This window comes from Squalius cephalus, assembly GCF_949319135.1.
Source record: "Squalius cephalus genome assembly, chromosome: 6".
Classification (NCBI taxonomy): domain Eukaryota; kingdom Metazoa; phylum Chordata; class Actinopteri; order Cypriniformes; family Leuciscidae; genus Squalius; species Squalius cephalus.
The window spans coordinates 39,092,263-39,117,059 of NC_137127.1; the positions used below are offsets into that span (position 1 = coordinate 39,092,263).

The 24,797-nt window shown below is 37.6% G+C and overlaps 2 protein-coding genes across 8 annotated transcripts in view; one reads left to right on the forward strand and one right to left on the reverse strand.

The window, feature by feature from the left end:
• The first annotated feature begins 3,116 nt into the window (after positions 1-3,116).
• Positions 3,117-9,098, forward strand: gldn (gliomedin). The gene is made up of 10 exons (XM_079874942.1): positions 3,117-3,861; positions 4,481-4,532; positions 4,639-4,665; positions 5,381-5,479; positions 6,216-6,326; positions 6,515-6,643; positions 7,400-7,465; positions 7,559-7,684; positions 7,928-8,078; positions 8,359-9,098. The coding sequence occupies exons 1-10, from the start codon at positions 3,409-3,411 to the stop codon at positions 8,822-8,824; spliced, it is 1,680 nt and encodes a 559-aa protein (XP_079731068.1). The 5' UTR covers positions 3,117-3,408; the 3' UTR covers positions 8,825-9,098.
• Positions 9,099-11,929: 2,831 nt separating this feature from the next.
• The window catches only part of dmxl2 (Dmx-like 2), a 71,035-nt gene continuing 58,167 nt past the window's right edge, over positions 11,930-24,797 (reverse strand). For 4 of the 7 annotated variants that reach the window (XM_079874938.1, XM_079874937.1, XM_079874936.1 and 1 more), the window contains 11 exons: positions 22,733-22,798; positions 22,201-22,287; positions 20,790-20,911; positions 20,568-20,706; positions 16,996-17,056; positions 16,790-16,917; positions 16,078-16,155; positions 15,668-15,759; positions 15,503-15,555; positions 13,317-13,534; positions 11,930-12,209 (listed from right to left, as the gene is read on the reverse strand). In XM_079874938.1, the coding sequence (XP_079731064.1) occupies positions 12,000-12,209; positions 13,317-13,534; positions 15,503-15,555; positions 15,668-15,759; positions 16,078-16,155; positions 16,790-16,917; positions 16,996-17,056; positions 20,568-20,706; positions 20,790-20,911; positions 22,201-22,287; positions 22,733-22,798 (1,254 nt within the window). In that variant the 3' untranslated portion in view covers positions 11,930-11,999. The remainder of the gene's footprint in view (positions 12,210-13,316; positions 13,535-15,502; positions 15,556-15,667; positions 15,760-16,077; positions 16,156-16,789; positions 16,918-16,995; positions 17,057-20,567; positions 20,707-20,789; positions 20,912-22,200; positions 22,288-22,732; positions 22,799-24,797) is intronic. The other 3 variants (XM_079874941.1, XM_079874940.1, XM_079874939.1) reach the window with 1 other exon arrangement.

Below are 24,797 nucleotides of genomic sequence, written 5' to 3' on the forward strand. Positions count from 1 at the left end.
TATTACTGTTGAATTCATGTATATTAAGATGCTAAGAGTCAAAACTAATGTGGTAGGCCTTGCTAGCTGCCAATTAGCTAAAATATTAGCAAAAATGTCATTTCCGCAACATGTCTTTACCGCAGCAAATTTAGGTGTTTAAGACCTTGTGTTGTGGTAGAGACAAATTCAAGGTTTACTATATATTAAATTACAAATATTCAGTATGTTATTAGTACTTAAGTATATATTACTATATATATTAGTATATATATAAACATGCCCTTTTTTACATTAAAAAATGTCATTTTGTCCTTACCGACACAAGATGTCATTACCGCAGCACTGCTCTATTTTAATTTTTTTTTCACATTTTCATTTGCAAAAAAATATTTTTACACTTAAGTTGAGATGATTAACACATTGAAATGGCAACATCTGTCATAAAAAGTTAATTATGTTATCTTTTGTGTGTATGGAAACAATTGACATCTAAGCTTACTGTAAATTTTTTAGAAAAAAACATGAAATTCCCTATTTTGTATATATATTTTTTTATATCAGTATTTACAAAACTGCATCAAATTTGAAAAAGCTATTTAAATATATTAAATTTTTTATAAAGAAAAATGTATAAAATGAACGTTATTGTAACGTTGCGGTAAGGACACTTTTTAAGAAGATGACCAGAAAAACATAAAAAATAAACTTGTTCCAGATTAAAATCTTAATGACTACATTCTATTTTGTGTACATTTTTATATGTATTATAGACTGTGATGGTTAAAGTTGAAATTCATAGAGGTTGATTTTTTTTAAATTGGGATTGTCAAAAGTGCCCGTAGTTGCAGAAACACACACACACACATATATATATATATATATATATATATATATATATATATATATATATATATATATATATATATATATATATATATATATATATATTACCATCGCTTTGGCGCCCCCACCATGCCCCCACCCCTATGCGCCGCATATAGCGCAGTGCATACCCACTTTTTGCGCCACTGGGGTAGGTTAAGGGTTTAGTGCATAGACTGTAAAAAGGTTTAGTGTAGGTGTACGCTATTTTAAAATGGAGCATTAAGCTTTTAGCGCCACTCACCAGACAGTTCAATTCAGAACTGCAGTGATACATACAAACTCCAACATAAAAAAACACCATATTCACATTAATCTGTTCCGGAAAAAGACTAAACACGCTTTTAGCACCTCTTACATTTCACTTCGAAACTGTCACGAAACATGCACGACGCAACGTACATTTCCAAAACGTTGGAAACGTTTTACACAAGTTGTCGTGAAATGAACGACCAAAGCACATAAAAAGTTTTGGTTTCACTTTATTTTGATGTTCCCTTTAACACATTCTGTTGACTATAAGTAACATTGCACCTACATCTCTACTAACTCTCATTGGAGTCTTTGTAGAGTGTTAGTAGACTGATAGGGTTAGGATAAGTTGACATGTACATAGTTGCAAAGTTACTTACTGTATAGTCAGTAGAATGTCTGTTGGAGGAGCATCACAAGTTAGCAGACATTAAGCAGACAATCTACTAATACTCGAATGAGAGTTAGATGACATGTAGTTGCAAAGTTACTTAATCAACAAAATATTCAAAAGGGACAATCAAAATAAAGTGTTACCAAAGTTTTCTGTTTTTCGTTGATAACGGTGTTGTGTAAACGGCTCCTTATTTACACAAACTTCACAAACTTTCTTAAATCCAGAGATTAGTTACTCCTCATAAATGCTCAGTGTAGCAGCAACAACTTCATTCTGATTTATATAAAACTATGCACCATGACTGTCAAAAAATGTGAAGCAGCCAGCCAAAAAGACTATGTAATATGTACTTTTTTTAACATTTTTTTTAAAGTATTAAAACATATGCATTACCTTCAATTGCTGATAATAACTGCCTCATACTGTATATAAAACCTCTTTAAAGGGTTTGAATTATTTGAATGAGCAGTTGCCAATCAAAGAGTTGTTATAATTTCCAAATCATTGTGACTATTTGATGACCATATTTTAATAAGTGAAATATAACACTCTTGTAAAATAACTTGTCTGACCAAGATTAGCTAATAACATATATACGATTAAAGCCAATTATTCTCACAAGCCAGACTTCTGGCAACTTGCAGAGAAGTTTGTCTGAAGTTGTACCCAAGAAACTACTTAAAAGAATGACAGATAAACCTAACTGAACTGAAATGACCTCCACACTCCCTTCAGCGTAAGCACATGCTCAGCACAGTACAGACTCAACTCAGCACTGATACCTTGTTCCTGGCTTGCGTGATCACATAAAACCAACCGAGGAGCTTGTAGCCCAGCTTGTATGTTTTATTTGGCAATGACCTACAGCTGCAGGGCAGAGGACCACAAAACACAACAGACATCACGGCTTCATACAGCAGTGTACTGTATCAATGTTTATCAGAGGGAACTCTAATCTTTTAATGCACAAATCTTCTGGTTGTGCATAACAGGACTAGTGTACAACCAATACTGGCAATGCTTGCCATTTCCAATTATAGCAAGTGCGGATGTATTCCACATTCATTATATAACTACAGAAAGTGAAGACCGTCTCAGTGAGAGCGAGGTGCTAAGTGATATCAGATCAAAACTAGAGCTAAATCTACAGAAGTGGGTCATGCTGCGTGATATGGGCAATATAAGAATTGCACGCCAGACCTTAAACTCCAGAACCAGTCTGAGTTCCCTTAAGGGTCTCGGCTCCTTTAGCTTCTGACATTTACTCACTCTGACATGTTCATGAAATCACCTTGGAGCTGAATCACGTTTTTTTTTTTTTTGTCAGTAGTGTTTTGTCTATATTGTTCCATTGTCTCATATGGACATACTTTTTAGAGTTTGTCAGATAAAATGTTTAGTGCAATGTATAGGTTCTGGTGTTAAAAGTTTAGAAGCTTTGAATGGTTAAATAATAAAGCGTCCATAAAAACACTAAACATTTGGAGAGCATTTGGTCTTCATGGAATTTGAAATGTTTCAGGAAAGTGTTTACTGAAATCTTTCTGTGGCTCTCAGATTGTGTAGTTTTCTTCCACATCATTGGCTTTTGGTGTCGATTGTGGATTATGCTGGTCAGCCCACGGTCAGGCTGAAGAATGGACTCTACTGCATATAAATCAGGTGACTGCACAAGAGGGGGGTTCTTCTCCAGCGCATCAGGACGGCACAAAGCCCAGCAGCCCTCAGTCGCACATAGACTCGACTCGAAACAAGGACTCCGATTGTCTTATCGCATCCAAAGACTGCCTTTTTTTAGGGGAACATTCTGGACTTTCATAATTCAGCCTCATTTTTGAAAGTGCTTTGAAATTTTGCTTTGCAGGTTTTGAACACTTTTCGAATTTGAAGTCAGAATGCTGGATCCACTGGCAGAGCTGAGAAGAACCGGAGGCTTTAGGCAATGTGGAGGCCGGTTGTCCTGGCAGATACGTTGGGTCTTGTACAGCGTGTGCGTACTGACGGTGATGAACTGTGCCGGCCTGGTGTTTCTCCTGGTTCAGCAGAGAGAGTTGTGGGCTCATCTGACTGAGGTGGAGAAGCAGATGGTGGAGATCTCTCAGAGCTCGGTGGTGGAGTTCATGACACAGGTGAATGAAGACGAAGCAGAGTCTCAATACTCCAGAAACAAACGCAGCCGGCAGCATCGAGGGACACGACCCTTCGAGGAGCATGAGGGGAGTGTGGGAGAGGAAGTCTTGGGAGATTTCCAGTATAATTATCAGCAGCAGACGCATGGGCCGGTTTACCAGCGCAAAACAGAAGAGCAAGATGGAATGATGATGATGATGACATACTCCATGGTGCCAGTAAGAAGCTCATGCCGACATTATTTGTGTATATTATTTTCAAACATTTCTCCCACATTGCTTTCCATTTTTAAAGGGGTTCTTTAGGTTCTTTATTTCGCTACTTTAACTGTGTCTGGTTTAATTGTATTATGTCTGAATTCCCTGATATATGGAAATGTTTCTTATAACAAATAATAATGACAGTTATTATATATACATACATATTTAACATTTTATCATACACTATAACAAAAACATCCGTAGGAAAACAGAAAAGCCAGGACATTATCACAGTGCAACACAATGCAATTCATAATGCAAAATATGGGTAAAACACCTGTGAAAAATCAGTAGCCTACAGAAAATTCTCTCATATTAACACAGTACATTGTGCCCTATTCTTGCAGACTTTTCTTCGAGTTTAATGAAGAAATAATACATTATTTATCTGTTGTAGATAGCTTTTCGTTAATATATAAACAGCTTTGTCTTGTCTTCTATTCTATTCACAAATAAACTTGAGGTAAATGCTGTTTCGCTCCTTTAAATTGATGTTTTTAGATTCGCTTCAGTTGTTAGATGATTCTTCTAGATCATAAAGACTTGACTACAAATATAATATATATTTTTTAAACAGGTAAAGATTCTCCTGGACATTTGCAACAGTACTAAAGGAGTCTGTCTGACTGGTGAGCATTAGGATCTATTGCATAATTTTTATTTTCATTTATTTTTCTTATCTCCTGAATCTTTTGTCTTTAAGTTCACCGTTTGTTTTGTTTTTGGCTTCTACAGGGCCACCAGGACCACCAGGAATTCCAGGTAGGAAATGAACTTCTAATGTTATTTATATGCACTGTACAAAAAAAAAAAAAAAAAGTTATGACAACATATGCTTTTACATTGCTTTAACTCATCAAAATAAGATAAGCACTTTTCAGCAAAGTTATACAAGATTCAGCACATTTTTAAGCCAGTTTAATGTAATTTAAGTTGAAATAACTTAAAACGTCAAAGTTGATTGTACTTAAAAATTTAAGGCAGCAACTTTTTTTAATTTATTTTTTTACAGTGGTTATATTCTACCAGAAGGGGGGAAAAAATAGAAGAAAAAGAAATGCATATTACAACAAATATTGGATTTTGCATAAATTAAAGGCAGTACCATCTTTAAAATGTAATCTTTAAAATACAAATTTTGATCAATTTTGACTACATGTCAATTAAATCTCATTAGAGTATTAGTTTCTCATTAGACTGTTAGTTAAGGTTTAGGTGTTGGGGTCCGGGTTAGTAGAATAAGTTGACATCTAGTTGCAAATTTACTTATAGTCAGTAGAATGTCTGTTAGGGGAATAAAGTGTTAGCAGACAGTGTACTAATACTCTACTAATATTCTAATGGGAGTTAGTTAACATGTAGTTACAAAGTTACATGTTTCATAAGATTCATCTGGATACATCATTGAACCTACACATACGTATGTAGTATTCCAAATAATGTGTTCCTCAAATAATGTCATCTTTTGGAATTCTAGGCTTGCCGGGTGTGGATGGAATGTCGGGGTATAATGGAACAGATGGAATTCCAGGGTTGCCAGGAGAGCCTGGAGCACAGGGAAAACGAGGAAAACGAGGTCAGCTGTGCGCAAAAGAACATGGAAATCCATCATGCACATGAATGAATATAGTCTTCTAAAAAGGCCTTCTCAAAGAAAATGTCCTCCTTTCAAAGCTCTTTTCGAAAATTTGGCAGCTTTTATCATCCTCTCAGGAAGAGGACAGGGAAATTTATCCTGCTTCAGTCACACAGCAGGATTCAGAGATACTTAGATATCTCCCACTGAATAAAGCAGAGCTCATGATAACAGCTGACTGACTCCTCTGTTCAAGAGCACAACTGCCCACAGACTTTCTAGAAGTATCATTCAGCAAATCAATTACGAAGGAACTGAATGAAATTCTTTGTAACGTGTTGGAGAGAATACTGGAAAATATTTGAATACAGTTTAACGATGATTCCATGTGTTAAGTTTCACTTAGCAAGTAGCAAGTGATTGTTTATTGACAATTCATGCATCAGAATACAGTTCAACACACACAGAGATCAGCACTGCTTACCTGGGCTGCGTTTCCCAAAATCATCGTAAGCCTAAGTTGATCATAGAGACCATTGGTGGCAATTATTCTACGATCAACTTAAGCTTACGATGCTTTTGGGAAATCCAGCCCAGGCTAGTTGGATGTTACAAGCTGTTTGGAACCAACAACCACCCAGAACACCCTAGCAACCACCAAGAACACCACCTAGCAACCACTCACTTCAATTCATAAAATGTATCTTTTCTTTTGCTTCTTTGTACTTGTATGCAGGTCCTCCTGGTGAGAATGGGGAGCCTGGTGAGAAGGGAGAACAAGGATATCCTGGACCCCCAGGACCCCCTGGAGAACAGGGCGAACCTTCAAATGATGTCATTGTAGAGGGTAAAGACCAGTTTTATTTCTGTTTTTAAGCAATACGGTACAGTACAGCTAAAGACACAACGACATTTACAAAATGAACAGCACTTTGAGTGTAATTTTTCTATAAGAACTCCTGCCATCTATATAGATGTGCCTTTTTTGACACAACAATGTTGGTGTGATAAGTGAGCTTCTGCTTTAATTTGCAGGTCCACCTGGTCCAGTGGGGCCCCCTGGCCTCCCCGGTCCGCCCGGTCCTCCAGGTGCCCCCGGGCCTCAAGGGCCACCGAGACACAGGAGCCACAGGGCACATCTTCACACGGGGAAGGAGTCTGTGGGTGAGTGAAATGGGTCTGAAAATGACTAAACTGGTGAATTGTGCATATTCATATTTCTAAAAGAGGGCATTTCACCTTTCACCATTATTTTATTTTAAATTATGAAAAAGATATATTTAAATTGAAATACATTTGCAAACTACAATTGTAAATAGTATTTGTGCTCCATTATTTTTCTTAAATTCTTGGATTACAGTATTTAAAAAAAAACTGTAATACATTTTTTAAAAAGTATGGTAACACTTTAGATTAGGGAACACACATTCACTATTAACTAGCAGCTAATTAGCATAGCATATTACAAGCTTATTGGCTGTTTATTAGTACTAAAGAACATATTTAACACATTCTAGATCCCTTAATCCTACACAACCACTACAACAACTACCTTACTTACTATCAATGATTTATTGAGGGAAAACGTACATTTTCAATAATCAGTTTACTCATTTTCTTTATGCTTTATAAGTCTTTTTTCCTTTTTGATTTTGGGGTGAAACCAATAACCAACCATGACACCCTAGAAACCACCAAGAACGGCACCTAGCAACCAACCACCACTCACATTACTTCGGAAATTGTATCTTGACATTTATGTGATGTTTATTACATGACTTTAATGATACAATATATTTTGCCCTCTTGATTTTTGGGTGAAATTAGACCAAGGCATCCAAAATTGGATGACTCCCCCCACCCAACCATAAGATGCATGATAATATGTAATATTATATGTAATCTCTTTGTTTATTTTAGGTCACCTTAATTCAGTCCCAAATGATGATTCTATCAGCCAGAAAATGGCATCATGGAAGATAAACGGTACCAAATACAGCAAATTATTAGATGTTCTACGTTTTTACACTACTACGGCCTTTAATAAACTTTAGATCGGATTGTGTTTGTGTTCGGCAGACTGCGTTATAAAGTCGGTGCAGAACCCCAGACATCTGATGAAAATGAGTAGCACGTTTGGAGCGTGGATGATGGACACTGCCACTCACGATGATGAGAAGATTTGGGTAGCAGAACATTTCTCAGGTACTGAAGAAAGAACAAATACATAAACCCTGCATTTAAACTCTTGAAGAGCATGACCCCATTAACTTCCATGTGCAAGTTTTAACTGTTACCAGAATGTTTTAATCTCTGGAAAAAAAAAAAAGGACGAGAAAATGATCTGACATTGTGCACTAAATGCTGTCATACAGCATGCCTTGTATTGGACCTTGAACATTCCTTTGTTGCTCATTTCAAGTTCACGAATGCCATTTTTTTTTACAGGTCGTATCATAAAGCAGTACAACAGCATCGCAGCGTTCCAGAACAGCAGCAGTGAATCCATTGATGTCCGGAGGTTTTTCCAAGGTTGCGGCCACACTGTACATAACGGCTCCATATTCTACCACATCGCTGGAACTTACAATATTGCTAAGTATGTTTGAAGACAGCATGGGGAGATTTCCTTGATAATATCATAGTGAACAAGTGCTTTAATTGAGCTTTCTTTGGTTGCACAAACTTAGATGGAACACAAAATAAGAAAAATTGCAGAATGACCTAAGTGCTCTTTTCCATAATGAATCTTCCCCATCTGCCATAACTCTCAAACCTCAAAGCTTTGGAACAACATGAGACAGAAAGCATTTTCTTAAGTATATCTGTAATTTGCAATCCTCTTATAACTCATCCTGTCAATTCTCCAATAATTTTAGGTTTGACCTCCACACCAAGATCTTACACATGCTGAGCATTGACAACGCCCTCTATCACAATCGGTCCTACCTCCTTCAGAACTCAAAGACGTATTTCAAATTGGCAGCGGATGAGAACGGTATGTGGATCATATTCGCCTCCAGCATTGACGACAACATCATGGTGGCGCGACTGGATGAGAAGACGTTCTCCATCACCACTTACATCAACACCACCTATCCCAGGACCAAGGGCGGTAATGCGTTCATCGCCTGCGGGATCCTCTACGTCACGGATTCTAAAGACACAAAGGTGACGTACGCCTTTGACCTCCTGAAAGAGAAACCTGTTAGTGTCAGTTTGGATCTGAGGGCACCTGGAGGGGTTCTGTCCATGATCTCATACAATCCCAGAGACAAACATCTCTACATATGGGACAGCAGCTACGTCAAGTCATACCAAGTTCAGTTCTTCTCAGATGAGTAATCAAAACTGAGGGTGTGTTCACACTTGGCAGGTTTGGTTCGATTAGGACGAACTCGAATGGTGCGATTGCTTGGTTAATGCGGTTCATTTGAATGAGTGTGAACGCCATCCGAACCCTATTGAGCACCAAACAAGCAGACAAAGCCCCCTCAAAATTTTCGGTCCGCTTGCAAAGAACTCTGGTGCAGTTCGACTGAAATATGAACGCAACACAGACCAAAGACATCTAGACGAACCAAAAACATGATGTGATGTCACACAATGCATCCCTAAAACGGACGGAATGCTCAAGGTCATAGTCGCAATGTTGCCTACGGTTCGGGATAGGCGTCAGAACCGCCGTCTCCTTGCAGCAGATCTTCGTTTGTGTGTGATGGAGGAATTCCTCGTGCGGTTTTCAAGCTTTTGCACATTTCATAAGCAGTTCTCAGCTGGTAAAAATACCAAGATATGTACGCACATACAACTAGCGCATTTAGCCCATCATACAGTTTTGGATGTCCGGTACACAAAATATAAATCATAAAATAACTATGAGAACTCAACTACAAGTGTGAACACACCCGTAATTGCAATACTTTAGTGTTTTTTTTTTTTTTTTTATGTATATTTATAAGCAAATAATAATTAATGCTTCAGTTGGTACCCTTTTTTTTTTTTTTTTTTTTGAGTGGATAATAGATCAAGAATAAATGACTATTCTAGTGATACCTGTAAGATGTTCATGTATTTGGACACTTAAGCCATGCTTAAAACTTGGTCTCGTTGCATTAGAAATGTCAAACCAGCAAACAAACTTGTAAAGTGAGCTTGCGTCTCTTTCTTAAAAATAAATCACGCTTGGTTTGATAATTGTATCCTAATGTAATGATATTCAGGCATTTTAAAACGTGACTTGAGAATCCAAAAGCATTTTGGGGCTACTATATTTATAAAAAAATGTTGGTATAATTTTCACTTTTAAAAGTCACATTTTCCTTCTTTTTTGGCAAATATGCATTTTTAAGTGACTATTTATTAATTCATGCAACACAAGCAGAACTAATTTTTGTGCAAATTGTTTGCAAACCATAAATTGAAAGGTTTTACAAAAAGTTTACACAGAAATGAATTCTCCTCGTTTCATGAATGAGACCAAACGAGTGTAAATAATAAATGGAATTTTTATGTGCGTACTATGAATTTAGTAATTTCTCATATATAACCACTGCTGTGACATTTTATTTCAGAGCCTTACTTTCGGTAAGGATTTTCAAGTTGAAATCGTCAACATGATACAGTCTGTACTTATTTCTTCCTTAAAATGTCCTTTAAAAAAACAAAAAACACCAGCGGTAGCCAGTTTTTGAATGGGACATGGTCTGACGGTCAAATTCACCCTCCAAAACATCCTCACAAACCACCATTTTTACCATTATTTTGCTATTTTCTAGTGTTGCTTTATTATTATTTTTATTTGCTTTATAGCCATTCTGACGTCAGTTGGAATGTCATTTCAGTGGTGGAGTAGGTTTGGAGCAAGATTGCAAAAGACAAAAATGATATTTCTTTGGACATGCACTCATGAACCCTACATAAGATCAGGAACGTGCATTAAGTAAATAAGGTGTATTTTGATTTCATGTTGACTTCAAGTTGTGTTACACTGTTAGTATGTCTGAAACCAAATATATTTGCTAAATATTGTTTAACTTATATTGCATGCATATGTATCTACAAATGATTGGAAATCCTGAAATAAACCCTGAAACCTAAAGTGTTGAGTTGAAATAGTAAAAGTGAAATGGCTTAATTCAAATAAAAAGAATTTATTCAACTTACAAAGGTAAAACTTTGACCATGACAGAACTACCCGTTCCTTCGGAAATATCAACCAGTGTTTTTAGGGTTTGCATTTTTCACACACACACAGACAGATCAGGCTGTTCAATAAATACACATCAGACCATCGGTTGAACATTTAAAATACGTACAGTTGACATGGTGCCCAGCAAATCAGACAGAAACACAAATGTGATTTTAATAAACACCACATACATCAAACCAAATATACGACTATTCCAGCAGTTAAGATAAAATCAAAAAAAATAATAAACTAAAAGCATTATTGTGTTTGTACAAGCTATTGTTGTAGATCAATTTTATATTTATATATATTTATATATATATTAATTCATTTAAAACTATTTTCACTTTTTACTACTCGGCCACACACAGCCAGACATTCATTTGTAAATAACAGTTTCCTCTAATAGCGCTTTTACCACTTGTAACGCAAGATTGTTATTGTTTCCCCAGATCTGAGTGCAAATATTTAGAATAGATAAAACATGAAAAAATAAATACGTAAATAAATAAAACACAAGTGTGTTGCACTTTGTCCCAGACATCTAAAACAAACCTTACATTCCTAAAGTTAAATATAAATACAAGCATTTGTAAAAGAACAAACAAAACCAAAACCAAAAAAAGAGACATCAAGTAAAACAAAGCAAACAAACAAACAAATACGTTGTGCAAAAACGAAACGTTGTCTGTTAAAAGTGAGAATTTCAGGGCTTGAAAGATGAAGAGGTGAAACGCGTCATTTCCAGGAGCAAGCATCATCGTCGTCGTCGTCTCGCATGTAATGCTTAGCTGTTTGGCTGCTACGGAAACAAGCGTGTCAACAGCAGCATGTGTGCGCGTGGAAGGAGAGGGTGTGTGTGTCTCTGGGGCCGGGCCACCAGGGTACTGTGCCATTTTACACTCCGCAAATACATTAGCAGCCAAGGAGAAAACGTACAGTAAAAACTAAATCCAACAACTGGACTTACACTGATAGCAGAAGCACAGTGCTGGTATTTTAGATGCTAAAATGGCCACAAAATGAAGACACACACATACACACTTAAAAATGGAGCTTTGAGCACTTTCACGGAGCACGATCAATAACCTGGGAATGGAGTGCGATGACTCAAACGGCTCATGCATACGGCTTTCCTACAAACACATCATCCGGATCCGTCTCCGGGAATTACAGTACCTCGTGCGTGTTTTCCAGCGTCTTTCGTGAGGGGCGGGGGTGGTAAAGAGATTCTGCAGCGCGAAGATATTTGTTACCGGTTTACGATTCACAGCTAAGGAAACGAAGAGGTGCCGATGAAAGCGTTAGTGTTCTACGGCAGCTCCGGTGTTAGAGGATCTGGAAAATACTGGCCGGAATGTTGTAGCGGTCGGGGAGGACCCTCATCTTCAGGGTCCCGTCGGCTCCGCAGGTGAAGATCCGGTTACCCGGGCAGGTTTCGATCTTCATCACCCCAGCGCCGATGTTTCGGAATATGGACTGCTTAGCGTGCTCTGTGCTGAAGGAGTGCATGAGACCGTGACCCGCCAACTTCCAGACCTGAACCAGAACAGGAGGACGATTATTAGTAGTGATGTCACATAATACATGTTTCACTGAGATTTAAGTTTCCATGAGAATATACATTAAATAATAAAAACAACAGGTTAAGAAAAAATATAATGAATATGTAGTGCTTTAGCAACATGTCATTTATTTCTTGCCAACTAAAAAGTTTATGGATATTGAATGGCTTTCCTGAGGTGAATGTAACATTTCGTCACAGTGTTTACAAGCTGTTTTATTGACGTCTTTCAACGATTACCTGAAACATGATACATTTCGTTATGTTGTATGCATCTTTCAACATATCTTTTAATGTTCATTCATGTTTATTTTGTGCTATAACTAGTAGTAAAAAATAAGAGATGATCAGTTCAAGTGTGTTCCGTACCGCCGCTTTGCTTGAACTGAGGCAGCAATAGCATTCTGTCGTGGCACTTTAAATAGTGTCAAAACATTTATTGTTTAAAGTTCATTATAAACCTGACAGAATTTAAAGTTTAGACTTTGTTTCATATCAAAAGTAACAAAACACAAAGCTTATTGCGATTACTGGATGGAAGGCGCTACAAATAATGTCTAGTGAAGTTTTATTTACATGTGAACTGAAAACAGCATAGACTAAGAGATCTCAGTTCATCAAAATAAAGATATATTAAACAAATAAATCATATAGTCAACCCAGCCCTAGCATCCACACAGCTGACATGTTTACCCGTTGTAGCCTATCTGCTTTATCTGATTAAATGCCACCATTTCGGTCAATGGTTTCAGTCCTCCAAAACAATTCGATTGCATTGATACTGATACTGCATGATACGTTTGTCATTTGTATAGAGATAAAAGGTAGGCTATTGCTTGCTAGTTTGCGGTTTTCAGACACCCTACTGAAGATGACAGATGCTGAGGAGGAGGAGATCTCAGCACTGACTTGGGGAGAAACAAAACGGTCATTCAATTGGTCATTTGGCGATACTTTAAATTCAGTCTATTTTTTTGTTATCAATATAAAATGTGGCTGCTTTTTACGCTTTTAGCCTAAATATCCACATTGTGGCAACATGAGATGATTGAGGTAACGCGTGTCATTCTAGGAAAATATACCTTCATGTTCCCTTCAGCTGAGCCGGTGACGAAGAAGTCCTCAGTGGGATCCATGGCCAGTGCTTTGATGGCCGAATCATGTGCCTGGAATGTGTTGAGCAGCTGTCTCTGACGGATGTCAAAGATACAGACGAATCCCTTCCTGCCACCCGTGATGATCAGCTGCTGTTTAGGAGCATATTGAAGAACCGTTGCACCATTCTCATGGCACTGGAACGCTGGGTAGAAAAAAAAAATTGAATTGAATTTCTAAAATTGAAGACTATTTTTAAATTAGTACTGCATCTCAGATTCGTAAGCAAATAGGCTGCGGTACACGGTCAACTGCAAAAGAGGGTAACCACAAGAGTATATGTTGAATTAAGTTTAATTGTGTAACCAAAATACAAATAATATCCAGAATGTTTTTTTTTATGCACAATGATTCCAACTATATACAGTACTGTGCAAAAGTCTTAGGCATGTTAATATCCACACCCCAAAAATGTCCCCAAAAATGGTTTTAAGTCAGTTATTTATATCTTTTGCTGTAGTGTGTCAGTAGGAAATATCAGTTTACATTTCCAGACATTCTTTTTGCCATTAATTGTAATAATCCAGTGAGATTTGTGTATGCACAAGGAGTCTGACAGCAGCCAGGATGATCTGATCTCACCATCATCGAGTCCGTCTGTGATTACATGAAGAAACAGAAAAAACTGAGACAGACTAAATCCAGAAGAACTGCGAGAACGTCTCCGAGATGCTTGAAGAAACCTGCCTGTAAAGCTACCTGAAAAACTATGCCAAGTGTACCTGGACAAAAGCCATTTTAAACGCAAAGGGTCGTTACACCATATATTGATTTGGATTTGTTAATAGAAGTTAAATCATAAATAAATTCAATTTGTCATTTTATTTTTGAAAGCATTCTCACTTTACAGCATTTTAACACAAGTGCCAGTACTTTTCACAGTACTGTAGCTTTGCAGGAAGGATTTAGTCTGTCTCAGTTTTTTCTGTTTCTTCATGTAATCACAGACGGACTCGATGATGGTGAGATCAGATCATCCTGGCTGTTGTCAGACTCCTTGTGCATACACAAATCTCACTGGATTATTACAATTAATGGCAAAAAGAATGTTTGGAAATGTAAACTGATATTTCCTACTGACACACTACAGCAAAAGATATAAATAACTGACTTAAAGGAGAACTCCGGTCAATTTTAACATTGAGCTCATTTTTTTGTAAATTTGGAGTGCTGTCAGTACAGAGAACAACGACAAAAATCGGTGTTGCCTACACCGTGTTATCCTCTTTTTAAAATTTGCACCCTGTTGACTTCAATGGGGCAAGTTTTAAACCTGCTTTTAGCCTCTTAACATCCTTGATGTGTCATTACAAGTGCACAGGTCATTTGAGTGATTCCTTCGGGGTGAATGCGGGTTAATCTGACTGCAGTAGATGTGAAAGATATGAATAAAAATGATGTTTATTAAGCCAGCGCACATATCTGTATTTACATCCTGTTTTCGGTCGAAGGCCACAGTAGTCGATTGTCGAGTTCACGCGCGTGATCATAGGTACTAAACTTATGCGCGTGAACTCGACAATTGATTACTGTGGCCTTCGACCGAAAACAGGAAGAAAATACAGGTATGTGCGCTGGCTTAATAAACATAATTTTTATTCATATCTTTCACATCTACTGCAGTCAGATTCACCGTGTGTTCACTCTGAAGGAATCACTCACATGACCTGTGCACTTGTCAAGGATGTTAAGAGGCTAAAAGCAGGTTTAAAACTTGCCCCATTGAAGTCAACAGGGTGCAAATTTTAAAAAGAGGATAACACGGTGTAGGCAACACCGATTTTTGTCGTTGTTCTCTGTACTGACAGCACTCCACATTTACAAAAAAATGAGCTCAATGTTAAAATTGACCGGAGTTCTCCTTTAAAACCATTTTTGGGGACATTTTTGGGGTGGGGATATTAACATGCCTAAGACTTTTGCACAGTACTGTATATATATATATATATATATATATATATATATATATATATATATATATATAGAATAGAATACAATTAAACAGAATTGGAAAAAAAAAAACTTTCTTTTTCTTTCTTTCTGAGAACCACTTTCTCAATCTTATTCAACATTTTTTTTAAAACGTCTTTCCTAAAAAAATCTGTGAACTCACCGTGTATCATAGAGTTACTTGGAGAGATCAGAGTGTCCCATAAACAAACATTCCTGTGGAGAAAGGGAAACATTTCCTTAAAACGTAATATACAGTCTATTTATATATATTTCTATTATATACAGTCTCTTTCAGTATGACACTAAGATAAATCTTTTAACTGACCTGCCATCGTTGGACTGTCCCGCTGTGGCGATCAGACTGGAGGATGTAATGAAGGCAAAATCACAGCAGTTTTTACTGTGGCACTGCCAGCTCTGAGACAGACACACACAGATGATTATTACTTCACACATAAACTATCAAACCAATGACTACTTATTAGTAAAGTTAGTTTCGGGAAAAGTTCAGGTGACACATGCTTTGTTATTATACAGTATCTAATTCAAAGACTCTGTTAAGTGTGGTCTTAATGTCACAATATTTGCATGCCTCTGTATAAAATATAGCCATTTATAAAATAAACTGATTCTAGACATTTACAAGGTAATTATTTAACACGTTGAAGGCAGACTTTAGATGTTAGTGACCGTCGGTAATAGAAGGCGTGTGTGATACAAAGACAAGGCTCTTACCAAATACGGTTTGGGGTTTGCGGAGGTCTGATTGACTTGCCAGAGGCTCAAAAAGCCCTCACCATCTGCAACGCCACACTGCACAGACAGAAAGAATGGAGGCATTTAAGAGTGCAGACAGTATTTTAAGCTGCGTATTACATAATGATTCAAATGCAGTACAGAAGGAACAACAGGACGCCTTTTCCTCTCGTTACATAACACCGCACAGACATATTCATTCTATTCAATGAAAAAAACAGCACATAAATGAGCCTGGAAATTATTATACAATACATAAGTAACAGTTACCAGCGGTCAATATTTTTGCTATGCATTTTCAATAAATGCTGTGTAAAATACGCATTTAAATGTATTATTGGTTATCAATTAATTGTATCATAAGTTTATATATTTAAAATTCTTAACATGCAATACATTTTTTATTGTGTAATTATTTTTAAAAAGTACTTATAATTACATATGAAGTTTTATTAATAAGATTATTTAATAAGAAAAAAAAAAAGTAGAAGAATGGTTTTGGAATCGGATCGTGAGGTGCCTTAAGATTCCCACCTCTACTATACAATGTTTTATTGCTTGTCTTTGTTGAATAATACAGAAGATAAAGAGCTTAAAAAATAATCACATATTAAATCGCAGTATTGGTCAAAAAGATCGGAATTCAATTATTTTCCAAAATCGTTCAGCCCTATAATGGACGCTTCAATACCTTGTTGCCCTGTGAGTTGAAATAGAGGCGTGTGACCCGAGCGTTACCGGCCTGTCTGAAACAGATCAGCTGCTGTGGACGATTCCACTCAAACATCCTCACACTGCCGTCCTGAGCTCCCGTCATATCTGCAAACATCACAAAGAAGTCAACTGGAGTTTCATCAAAACCCTACAGTGTTTGTGTGTGAAATAAGAGACACTTACAGTACTGATAGATGGGATGAGACGTCATTCTCTTCACGTTATTCAGGTTCCTCTTCATGATCTGACAGAAATGACACACACAGTTAAACACAGCAGAGATTCTCTCAAACACACACACAAAACACAATTTATTCATATTTTACAGTACAATTCACAATACTATGTAGTCTGATTTAGCAAATGATTTGTTTGTATAGTTCATTTCAAATGAACCATAAATGAATGAATAAATAAATTCATAAATTACAGTGTCATTAGCATCTGACACCATCCCTGTTCCATATACCACCATGATAGTCTTTGTGCAAGGCATTCAAATGACTGTTTTTGTGTTAGATCTTTGTTAATAGTTTGTATGAATTACACATTCAAAATGATAACGCATTCAATTCCGATAACTGTTTGACTACTTGAATTGATCAGTAGCATGTAGGGCTTGCTACTACAGTTTGAAAGTAGTTTCCCCATGTTGATTGTGTCATCTTTATCAACTGTGAATGAGAACAGATTGGAGGCTGATGACGCAGGTCTGTACCTTGGGCCGCTCGGACTGTCTGCGGTTTACTCCACCACCTCCAAACGCTCTTATCAGCTCAATACAGACTCATCAAGAGCTCTGTTGAGACCACGACTCACTGTTTGTATCAGCAGAACTGCTGATAACAGCCAAAAGAAAACACTCAGTAGCCGCTCTTCATCTGTGGTTGGAGATCTGTGGGAATGTGACCGGCATGAACCTGCTTCAGTGTGCGCGTATGTACAGTGGGGCCCAAAATCTGAGACGACTAGTAAAAATACTTGTTTTTCTAATATAATACAAACTTTTACATTACAAATTATATTCTTTGCTTAAAGCGTAACTCTCGCCAAAATGCAACCTAGGGTCTTTTTGTGAATCTTAAACTTTAGTTTAAAAGCATAATTAGAATGGAAACGCCACTTTTAAGTTTGACCATATTTTAGTTTTCGGTCAAATTGCCTTTTGAATGGGAGTGCTAGGGGCACGATCAAAATCTCTATTTTTAAAACACTAAGAAGGCTCGACACAACATGAAACTTTGCTCGAAGTATCACCAGGGGATCTACACATGAACTCGAGCATTGAGAACATTGTGTACACAAAGTTTACTAAAAATAAAGATTTTGAACAACTCACTGTAGCTGTGTCCACCGGCATTTTGACAGTCAAAAACAGTTGATCTCCGAATGCAACGTAACAGGGAGGAAAGTACAGATGGAAAGCTCCTAAAGCTTATAAATTCACAGATAATTTGTTTTTTTGTCGTTAGTGAAAATCAATATTGACCTTGTATTTGAAATAGGATCCTCATATAAGAAACAATACAAAAATTCAGTTAGTTCATTCGCAGAGATCGACTATTTTTGACTGACAAAATGCCGGCGGATGGAAACAACAACAGCTACAGTGAGTTGTTCAAAATCTTTCTTTTTAGTAAACTTTGTGTACACAAACAATGCTCTCAATGCTGGAGTTCATGTGTAGAGCCCCTGGTGATACTTCGCGCAAAGTTTCATGTTGTGTCGAGCCTTTTTAGTGTTTTAAAAATAGCGATTTTTGATGCTAGCATAGTCGTGCCATTCAAAAGGCAATTTGACTGAAACCGAAAATACGGTCAAACATAAAAGTGGCGTTTCCATTCTAATTATGCTTTTAAATGAAAGTTTGCCTCGGGGAGATTAACAAAAAGACCCTAGGTTGCATTTTGGCGAGAGTTACGCTTTAACTACTTGAGTGAATAGTTAAATTGATAAAAAGAACATGAATTCATTTCAGTATTTGGTTTGCTTCATTTTGGTTTCCAGTACCGAAACCAGGGGATCATGTTCTCCAGCATGAATTAAGAACCTTTTGAAGAGCATCTTATGCTTCAGTACAAACAAGAAAATTTGACCTTCTGTACAAAAGATGTCCACAGATGTACAAATAAACTAAAATAGCCTAGAAATGTAATTTTTTCTTCATTTTATAAAATATAAATTTAAAATGTCTTTCGTTTTAAAGGGGCTAAGTAACCATTTTCATGTATTAATTGCTTTTTTATTGTCAATGTGTGAACAGCTTGTAACAAAACTCCCCCAGACCTTCCCCAACTCCCTAGGTTGCCAATGAAAGCCTGTAGACTGATTTTTATGTTAAGGACTCGGGCCGGTTTTGCCGGGAAAATCAAAAGGATGTGACGTTTACGTGCGCTCCCGAGAGCCTCTTTCCGTTCTGTGATGCATAAAACGAATGCTTAATACAATATTCAGGATAATGCCGAAAGAGCCATTCTGTACTATAATGTCAATGTGTCATGCAAAGAAAATGGATTAATTCTAGATCTGAAGTCCATAGTCTAAAATATACTGTAAAGTTACACTGTTATGAAAGTTTGATTGTAATGACCTCATCTGTTGACATGATGCTGGTGAATTGCAGAGCTCATGTACTGTATGTTGCTACAAAGGTAGTATATTGCTGAAATAGTAATAGTATATTAATATTAGTATATTGCTGCAAACTTCTTTTTACTTTACGAAGAACTCCTTGAATCGCGTTCAGTCTCTTGTAGGTTACGTGTGCACTGTGCACGAGTGTGAACACGAAAAAATAAGTTGCTGGCTGCAATTCACTTAACGGCCACCAGTGTCAGCAATGACAAGGGTTTCAGAATTCTACATACAGCCTCCTTAAATTTTTCTAAATCTTAAAATGCTCTTTATTTACAGATTTAGTAAAAATATCTAGCCTGGGTTTCCCCATGCTGCCTTGAGCGCAGCGCGATTTTATTCACGCTGCTAGGCAGCCTGGATACCATGGACCAGATTTTCCCCTCAAAAAGGGAACCAATCACAGAACGGGGAGGGAGCAGCAAGACGATGACGACGTCAATGCGACACACCGAAGCAGTTTGTTTATAGCTATGGATCCAACATGGAATCAGACGCGAAGTTACCTTTCGATGCAGCCTTAGATAGTGTTCTAAGTAGTTTAGAACGCAAGTTTATTTCGTCTTCTTCCTCGTCGAATTTCTGTCGCTCTACATACGTCATCTGGTATAATTGAAACGACTGGCTATGAGCTACGTACAGGCGCATTTGATAGACATTAGTAGCGGCCAATAAACGGCTCTGGGCATTCGTAAACCACGCCGAGAAAATGAACGTGGTTCCCAGACCACGTCTCAATGAGAAGGCTAAAAAATATCCTCAATGAGATCTGAAACTTAACATAATAATGTTCCAGTAAGTATTCAAATATTTTCTTTTTGTTTGTCAGAATTGTGTTTGTTTGTTAGCGTGTGCCAGCTTCCAAGGATATTTCATAGCAAAAATCAAGTTAAAATGTAATAGTTATTTTCATTACAAATCGATGTAAGATTTTTCTGGTTAGACAGGCCTGGGAAATAAAATTGGGTTTAAAGATTGATTTAGATAGTTTAGATAGGAAGAATGCCCTTGGAACATGCACGTTCTACATGTATATAATAAAGGATCTTCATTTTCCATTCTCCAATTTGTTAACTTTCTTTAATGCAGTTTATTTACAGACAGGAAACAGTCTAACATACCACACTGGCACCCATGCTGGTCTGCCCACTGCCCAACCAGGGCATGGAGGAGGACGCTGCCATCTGTTGGGGGGCAAAGGGACCGGCGCTGGCCTGGGCGATGTTGGTGTGAGATGAGCGGTAATCCACATCATCAGAGCTATAAAGAGAAAACAAGATGCTCATAGCAATCCTTTCAAAGCTGTCAGCTGAATGTTCCAAACACACAGACAGGTGACAAACCTGCGAGACTCCTTGTCAAATTCTTCTCCGATCCAGGTGTATGGCTGAGCTGCGAGCAGCGTGGACACGTCCACTTCCTGGACATCATGAGTGGACGCCAGCACTATTTCATTAGTGTTAGCCTGAGATAAGAACACAAACACAAGTTAAATGGGATGTTAAAACATGATTTTTATATTGATCTTTTGAAAGAGTTTGTTGTAGCATGCAGCAACACAAAAAAATGCATTGTTGAGAGAAGAGAAAAAAACAAGTCGCATCAGTTTATGTCGCATTTTATCACATTCAGAAATACAGTTCCTGTCAAAAGTTTGAAACATTAATTTTTTTTAATGTTTTCGAAAGAAGTCTCTTATGCTCACCAAGCCTTTATTTGATCAAAATCCAGTAAACATTAATATTGCAAAATATGACTACAAATTAGTAAAATAACTGTTTTCTATTTGAATATATTTTAAAATGTAATTTATTCCTATGATGGAAACGACTCTGCAAAAAAGACGGTCCCCCCTTCAGTCCCCCTTTGTACTTGCATTTAAATTAATCATTTGATATAATGCACTTATTGTGAATGTGTACGTACGTTTTTTACATTGTACTTGGATTTAAAAAAAATCTCTGCATGTAAGTACAGCTGTAATTTCTGTAATTACACCTTAACCCACCATTAAACCTAACCATACCACCAAACCTGCCCTAACCTTACACATTCCCCACCTTAACAGCAGCAAAATTGTTTTGCAATAAATTATGAACACAATAAGAACACCTAAAATAAAGTATGATCAAAGATTCAACGTGTAGTAGTCCACTGGAAAATATTGGAATATTATCATGGAAACCTAGTTGAGCAGCTCACAAAACAAAATACAAATCCGACATAAGACTTATTTATGGGCTCACATTCGGCACTCATTTATAGTGGAAACAAGGCTTTTTTACTTCACTAGTGCCCCAATATCCCCAATAAAAAAAATAGTTGAGCTACATGCACATGCATTTGGAGTCCTCCACATGCGGTTTGAGTAAATAATTATGAACTAATCAACAATGAAAACTGTTTTCACAACAGTTAGCTTATTAACATATGGCTGCCCACATTTACATATCAACATCTATTAAGTATTCAGCAACTTGGTCTGCTCCGATCAACAACTGCCAGTTAATAACAGTTGTGTTAAAGTTACATTAGCAAAAACAGTGTGATGACTTCTAAAAGTCTGAGAGAAAGCAGTCAAAGGTCACGAAAAAGTGAATTTCAACCTTTATTGTGTGGAAAATTAATATTAAAAGTGGACATTAAAAGTAAAAAAAAAAAAAAAGAAAAAAAAAACAAAAAAAAAAAAAAAAACTTCCAAATGTCTAGAACAGACTCTGTCTATAATAGAACTAGAGATCGAAATTTCCTAACCTTGTTAATGGCAAATGCCATGATGATGTCAGATTCTTTATGGATGATTTTGGCTTTGCCTCCAGGGTAACCCATATCAGCCTCCACCTGTAACATAGCACACACACATATATAAACACACACTCAAATTAGTCTGTTCTGCTGCTCTGCTGTTTTTCTAATATTTTCCCAATCACATCCACACACACACACACAGCAGCAGTAGCAGGAAGTTTGCTGACATGCAGATGAGACCATGTACACACCTCCACAGAAGGCAAAACATGAATTAATCGCTGTTATTGCTTGATCTTCAAAAAAGGTGTCTGGAGCAGAATCCGTCTGATAAACCACTTTCGGTGCCGTCGGTGGTTAGTGAGGAAGAGCAGTGCTGAGCCAGACGAGTTAGGGAACGTGAGGAAAGAGACGAACGTGTGTGTGTGTGTGTGTGTGTGTGTGTGAGAGTGAGGTCACAGAAGGTTAACAGAGGACAGAAGCTTAAAGCTTTAAGAGGGTTTCACAGAGAGACGAGTCCCATTCTGTGTCTCAGTACCTTGTTGGTTTTGCGAGCTCCAGTAATGCCGTTTTGTATGAGGTGGTCCACATGATCATCTAAAGACTACACAATACACACCACAACACACACAAACATTAACAAACACACACGGGGCACAGCACAAAAACACATGCACGAGTGATAGACAGATGGAGAAAAAACAAATGAAATAATAAAGAGCAAAATGAATCTCATTTGGAGCTTCGTCAGAGAGATGGTTTTGAGATAACATGCACATTCCCTCCAGTGTCTGTGTCAGTACTTACCCTCAACATATAAGATGGCTACTTTCTAAAGGTCTATATTTTTTTTATTATACCACATGATAAACATCTTGATTCAAAAAAAAAAAAAATCTCTTGAAGGTCCTCTATACCTTTAATGACAATTAAATCTTCTAATCTTCATACTTCTAAAGAAATATTGTCTTTTTAATGATTTTATGCAGGCCTCACCCTCTATATTACATAATTCTGGCAACAGCTGTATTTAAAGCTGTGTTTAACCCTCATTCTACAGGGTGATCTGCCACAGCCATATCACCCTGTAGCCCAAGACTGGTTTCCCACTGAAGCTAAGCAGGGCTGAGCCTGGTCAGTACCTGGATGGGAGACCTCCTGGGAAAACTAGGTTGCTGCTGGAAGAGGTGTTAGTGAGGCCAGTAGAGGTGCTCACCCTGTGGTCTGTGTGGGTCCTAACGCCCCAGTAAACGTGACGGGGACACTATACTGACAAAGCGCACCGTCCTTCGGATTGGACGTTAAACCGAGGTCCTGACTCTCTGTGGTCATTAAAAATCCCAGGATGTCCTTCGGAAAAAGAGTAGGAGGTTTAACCCCGGCATCCTGGCCAAACTTGCCCATTGGCCTCTATCCATTATGGCCTCCTAATCATCCCCATATACACTGATAGGCTTCAAGGTCTCCTCTCCACCAATAAGCTGGTGTGTGGTGGACTATCTGGCCCAATATGGCTGCCGTCGCATCATCCAGGTGGATGCTGCACATTGGTGGTGGTTGAGGAGATTCCCCCTTCCATATGTTCCAGAAAAGCGCTATATAAATGTAACAAATTATTCTGGCCCCATCCCTTTCATTACCCAACTCCTACATTGCCCCACCCCTGTTGCGGTTTGGCAGCACCTATTCAATTCCTTCACTCTGGTCCCACTTATTGCATTACATCTCATCTATCCCAGCACAATTTGTTGTCTAAAGGTGAAGGCACTGTTGTTCTACAAATTTTCACAGGAGAAATCCAGTAATTTCAATTGGAATTCAATTAGACCTTTTTGGTCACAAAATTTTGCTAATGTGACCACATCTTCAACCACTTTCATTGCATCACAATGGCTTCACTCCTCATCTTTACTCCTGCTTTATTCCCACCCTTTTGCTACCTAACTCTGGCCCACCTCACTCCACTCACCATTCTTCACCTGGTTCCACCCCTTTAACTACCTCACTTAAAGGGATAATCCCCTTAAAGGTGAAAATTAGCCCATGATTTACTCACCCTGAAGCCATTCTAGGGTATATGACATTCTTCTTTCAGACGAATACAATCAGAGTTATATAAAAAATGTCCGGGCTCTTCCAAGCTTCATAATGGCAGTAGATAGCTGCATGTCTTTGGAAGTCCATCAAAGCGCATCTTTTGATGATTAATGATCTATTGAGCTAGTTATTTTAGTCGATAATGTTTTAAATATGGATATTTTTCTTACACGATCGCATCGCTTCACTTCAGAAGCCCTTTATTAACCCCCGGGAGAGCCGTGTCGAGCACTTTAATAATGAATAGATGAGCTTTGGTGGACTTCCAAAGACATACAGCCACCCACTGCCATTATGAAGCTTGGAAGAGCCAGGACATTTTTTAATATAACTCCGATTGTATTCGTTTGAAAGAAGAATGTCATATACACCTAGGATGGCTTCAGGGTGAGTAAATCATGGGCTAATTAAAATTTTTGGGTGAACTATCCCTTTAAGGGCCTTTCGCACCGGGTAGTTCTAGAAACTTAGTTTTAGGAACTAGCCACCAGGGTGATTCCCCGAGA